The sequence below is a fragment of the Micromys minutus genome (genome assembly GCF_963924665.1).
Source record: "Micromys minutus genome assembly, chromosome: 5".
Lineage (NCBI taxonomy): Eukaryota > Metazoa > Chordata > Mammalia > Rodentia > Muridae > Micromys > Micromys minutus.
The window spans coordinates 21472247-21477638 of NC_137974.1; the positions used below are offsets into that span (position 1 = coordinate 21472247).

The 5392-nt window shown below is 35.1% G+C and overlaps 1 protein-coding gene across 1 annotated transcript; it reads left to right on the forward strand.

The window, feature by feature from the left end:
• Positions 1 to 1125: 1125 nt before the first annotated feature.
• On the forward strand, positions 1126 to 1950 carry LOC308420897 (uncharacterized protein; the record flags this gene model as incomplete). The annotated part of the gene is made up of 1 exon (XM_080917159.1): positions 1126 to 1950. One exon carries the CDS (start codon positions 1126 to 1128, stop codon positions 1948 to 1950), a length of 825 nt encoding a protein of 274 aa, XP_080773285.1.
• Between the last annotated feature and the right edge of the window lie 3442 nt (positions 1951 to 5392).

Here is a 5392-nt window from a genome sequence, read left to right on the forward strand (position 1 = left end):
ACTATAGCTTTATAAATATACATGTACATATTTATTCATATGAATTAGAATGGACTTATCCTTTGTATAAATGATTTACTGTTTTACATGACATCAAATAGCCTACTAAATAATCTTGTAAACTTAAAATTTTAGCGAAAATTAAAATGCCAACATGTCTATTTGACATAAAAATTTACCTCATTCAGATAATTCAACAATAGTCTTAGATTTTTAACAAATTCTCAACTATCGAAGGTCTTTACTATTTTTTTAATTGTATAAAACAAATGCCCGCCAATAACAACATACTTAACTAATGATAACAAGTATCACTTTAAACTCAAATTTAATAATTTATAAATAAGTTGTAAACATATATATTTACATTAACCACATTAAGGACATAAAATTTAAGCTTTCCTGTTTCCCTAATATACATTCCTTAGAAATCCAGACTGCACATGTAACCTATGAGTCACTAATGGTAACCCTAAGTGACATCATTATAGATGACCTAAAGTATTACCTCTTTGCCTTTAGTAACAGAAACAGGGCTTACAGGTGACTTAGAGAAGACAGCAGTGTAAGTGTTGCTGGTTACTGAAATCTTTAGTTCTCCTAGAATGCTAAGTAAATGCTGTAATCAATAGATTATATTGCCTTAAAATATCTTCAATGCCTTCTCTTTTTTTCTCTTCTTTTTCCTTTTTTTCTAGAAGTCATTCATACTTAAAAATATCTTAAATGAGTAGTAAGCTTCAATATTATCAGGCACCATGTTCAAAGACAATGAATTACTATTATTAATATGTAATAATAACAGTAATATTTATTAGAAATAGCTAAGCTTATTAACACGTACAACAAATCAGCTCAGAACATTTGATTAATGTAATGTCCTAGACAGAATAAAATAATTAAATTCTAAATTACATTTGTTTAGCTTTAACTCTAATATTTGTGGTATCAATCTAATAGTAAATCTACTAACTTTTATCTCTGTTTCACTGACTTCCAGTGGGCCTGGCTGAGCATTGAGTGGATACCTACTAAATGGCTCATTAAGTTAACAAACAGCCAAGACTACATGAACATATTTAGGACATTTTTCTGTTGTGACTATCAGTAGTGTACCGAAAACCAATGGATGTCTCTGCATCCAAACAAAAACACAAAAGGAAAACCCTGTGGTTGTTTTCTTGTTTCTCATGTACCCGAAATCAAAAGAAATACAAACTTAAATCCCACGAAGTGGAAAAACAACTCTGTAGAGAAAATAAGGCATTGAGAGATGAAAACAGAGCTCTGAGAAAAGACAATAAATTTCTCTGGGGGGAAAACAAAGCCTTGGGAAGAGAAAATAAAACCTTTCGGATGGACAACCAGTTCATCAGGGAAAGGAATCACATCCTACGGCAGCAGAACCAGCTACTCCGGAAGGTGAAAAGGTTAATTTCAGACAATCCAAAACTGTCTGGGGAAGAATTCAATGCCTTGAACACAGAAGGGAAATCGTTTTGGCAACAGAATCGAGCCATGGAAGCTCAGATCACAGCTCTCCGGCAACAAGAGAAAGCCTTCCAGAATGAGGCCAAGGCTCTGCACGAGGAGATCAAGTCATTGTGCGAGGAGACCAAGGCTCTGCAACACCAGGAGCGGGCTCTCCGAATGGAAGAGAAAGCCCTGATGAAGGATGGAGTGGCTGAGGAGCTGGCAGAGGCCCTGACCAAGGAGGGAGCTGCTCTAGAGATGGAAGAAAAGGCTTTGTGGAAGGAGGAGCAGGCTCTTCGGGAGGAGAACAAGGCGCTGAGAGAAGAGCATGGGGCTCTACAAGATGAAGAAGTTGCCCTGCAGGAAGAGGCGAAAATCCTCCAGGAATGGAATAACCTTCTTCAGGGGAAAATCACAAACAACCTCACAGGGAAAACGAATAACCAAGACCCAGAGAGGTGTGACCTAAGAATGTAAACCATGAAGTCATGACAACAATTGATATTCCAGAACATAAGCGTAGAATTCGATCATGTAATGTTACTGTCAGAAGGCTCAGAAACTGACATGCTCAATAGTTGGTCCTGGAAACAAAATAAAAGCCTGAGAAATGAAATAAAATACATGGTTGCAGAGTTTTCTCTACATTTTAGATGACTGTTGGTAGCAATAATTAAACATTAAATGTAGAAGTTGGTTTTACCCCTTGAGAAACTTGTGGCATATACCATAAACAATTGTTAAGAAATCAATAGCAAAACAAAAACAAAGCAAAAAAATGTTGTTTGTTTGTTTTGTTTTGTTTTGTAGTGTCCATTACATTTCTGTAATCTCACCATTTAGAGAAAAGAGAGAGAGGGATCAGTGGCTTAAGATTTTCCTTAATTAATACATACTGACCTCAAGTCTGACCTGGGCTACAGTAGACCTTGTCTCTAAAAACAAAGCAACACTGGTGTTTTTTTTTTTTTTTTTTTTGTTTTTTTTTGTTTGTTTTTTTTTTTTTATTAAATGGTGGATTAAAAATATAATGTACATGACATGTGTATTGAAAAATATTTCCTCTGTGTCTCCTTGATTACAGATGTTTAAACAATTGAAGGTCTTAATAGAAAAAAAATTGATGTTCATACTTTTCTTACATTGTATTTTTTTATTTGTTGTGTCCTTTGCTTATTTAACTGAATATTTCTTTTCAGAAAAATCTCACTAAATATATGGAAAAATAAAGCTTTCTAACATAAAAAAAGTACTGTTATGGGTTAAAATGTGATTATGTGGAAGAATTTTCTGCGCAAGAAAAATGAAAGGGCCAAGCATGGTTGGAGGAACTAGCTTATGATTCTGACACTGTAGACAAAGAGGCAGGTGAAGCTTTGTGAGTCTGAGGTCAGCATGGTTAGTGCTAGCCCATCTGTGCCACAAAGTGAAATTCTACCTTAAAGTAGCAAAAATGAGAGAGAGAGAGGAGGGGAGAGAGGGAAAGAGGAGAAGAGGGAGAAGGGGAGGGAGAGGTGGAGTAGGGGGAGAGAGAGAGAGAGAGGAAGAGAGAGAGAGGGAGAAAGAGGGAGAGAGGGGGAGAAAGGGGAAGAGGGGGAAGAGAAAGAGGGAGGGAGAGGGGGAGTGGGGGGAGAGAGAAAGAGGAAGAGAGGGACAGGGAGATTAGAGAAATACTTGCTCTTTCAAGTAATGGCCACTGATTTACTTGTACTTTTAAAAAATGTCATACCTCTATAGAGTTACATGGATTCATTAAATGTCTAGTCAGGAAACATTACAAAAGAAGGTACAGAGGCTGTAGACTATGTTCATTGCTTTAAGTTTTGAAAACAATTTAGTGTAAATAGTAATTTCTATTACATATATCTAAAATAAGCATCACTATGATTGTGTTCTGTTAAGAAATGAGAGTGTAAGAAAAGTATGAAAGAGGAGCACATTTATGTTCCCATGTACAAAAACTAATCTATGAGCATAAAACACATCTCCTATGTATCCTTCTCTACTTTGCTGTTTAAGTAAATTTAATAATAATAAAATTATACTTCAAATTTAAGAGACCATGGTCTTCTTTGACTCAAACATACTATTTCATTTACTCTGTAATTTATCTATCTACATTTTCTTTGGTAACTTTTTACACCATATTTAATGTCTACATTTATGATCTGACCTTGGAGAAAGCCATGTCATACCATGAGATTTCGACATGTGTTTGCCAAAGTTGTAATTTGTTTAAAACCAGTAAAAATGATTAACAAATGTACCATTGTTCTACTTCAGACAAGGTTGAAATGTTTGAAAGCCAACTGTGGAATCCTAGTCATGACTGGATAGGCTCCTTCTCTGTAATTTATATATTCTTATATGAGGTTCTTCACATAGAAGGACCACAGTACATTAAATTACCTGAGAATCGGCTGATGAGGGCAGACATGCTGTGTCTTACCAAGAGCTTTCTCTCAGTCATAAATATCTCATTACTAAAATACAGGTAAGATACTAGGTTTGTTGACATAGACAATTTTCACAGGCCAGCACAACCTTTTCCCAGAGACCAGAGACCTATACACAGACAAGAATGCACACACATTTGGAATAAAGAGAAAATATAAAAATTATCATTTTTATGACAGGGTTGTGTTTTTTCTTGGCCTGTATGTTTATAACTTAATTGTATTTGTAGAATATCAACTTTATATAACATCTTCCCCCAAAATATATGTCAGATTTTTATGTCTCTCTATTTGTACTTTAACTTTCCACAGCTCAAAATAAATGACAGTAACTAAAAGAACAAAACAAAGCAAAGAAAGACAGTATTGTATGTCTGTACTCCGGTGGAGGAAAAACAATACCCTTTCAAACTTAGCATGTAGATCATACACAGTTATATTACATATAAGACAGTGTGGAAGACTGTTGTATGCAACTGAAAAGAAAAGACAATGTTATTACAGAAACATAAACATAAACAAGGACACATGAATTATACTACATAGCTGATCCAGGAGACAACTGAACAAAATCTCCATCATCAGTCCCTTTAAGGAAAGAGGCTGGTGAGAGTTTTTCCCTACATACAGTCAACATTCACATTCAGACCCACAAGGAGTACCTTGCTCCTCCTCAGGCTGAGACATTTGACTTCTTACCATATCTGTGTCTACGGAAAACAACACATGCCCACTCAGAACTTTACTCTCAGTGTTCTGCTCTCAACACTCTTAGAAATTAAATGTTAAGTGAAAAATCAATCTTTCTAAGAAGTCGTGACTTTTCTACTACATTTTACATGTAACAAAAGATGGATCATTTAGAATGCTTCTATAGATATAATTATTTTGGTATCTTGTTTTACTATCAGACACTGATCAAAAATTTTTACTAAAATTCCCAGGTACCAACACGTTCATGAAATACTATACAAAGAACTATATTTGATAACCCACATAAGCTGGATATATTTAGGCAATGTATTTTTCCTATTGTTACTACATATATGCCAACCATGAAGTTTTAATGTAAACACAAGGGTTTCAAGATAAACACAATTGTATTACACTCTACATCACGATAGGTTATGTGTGTGATTCAAGATGGACCAGCATTCAAAGTCATTACTGGTTACCTTCATAGCACACTTAAAGCCATCTTTGTACAGGAGAGGCTACCTCTAAAAATAGCAAACATGATTGGAATATACTTACTGACTTTTCTTGTAACTTTTAAGTATATTTTTAAACGCGCTCTATAGGAACCCATTTATACACACTTCCAGCTGTTCCTTTCAGATGTAAGCTAGGTCTGTAGATTCAGTGTGAATAATGACCAGGGTAGTTACAGCTCATTTTCTTTATGGTTTCTGGAAGGACTAGTTATGGATAACCAACGGTTTTCACTGAAAATGCCCTAACAT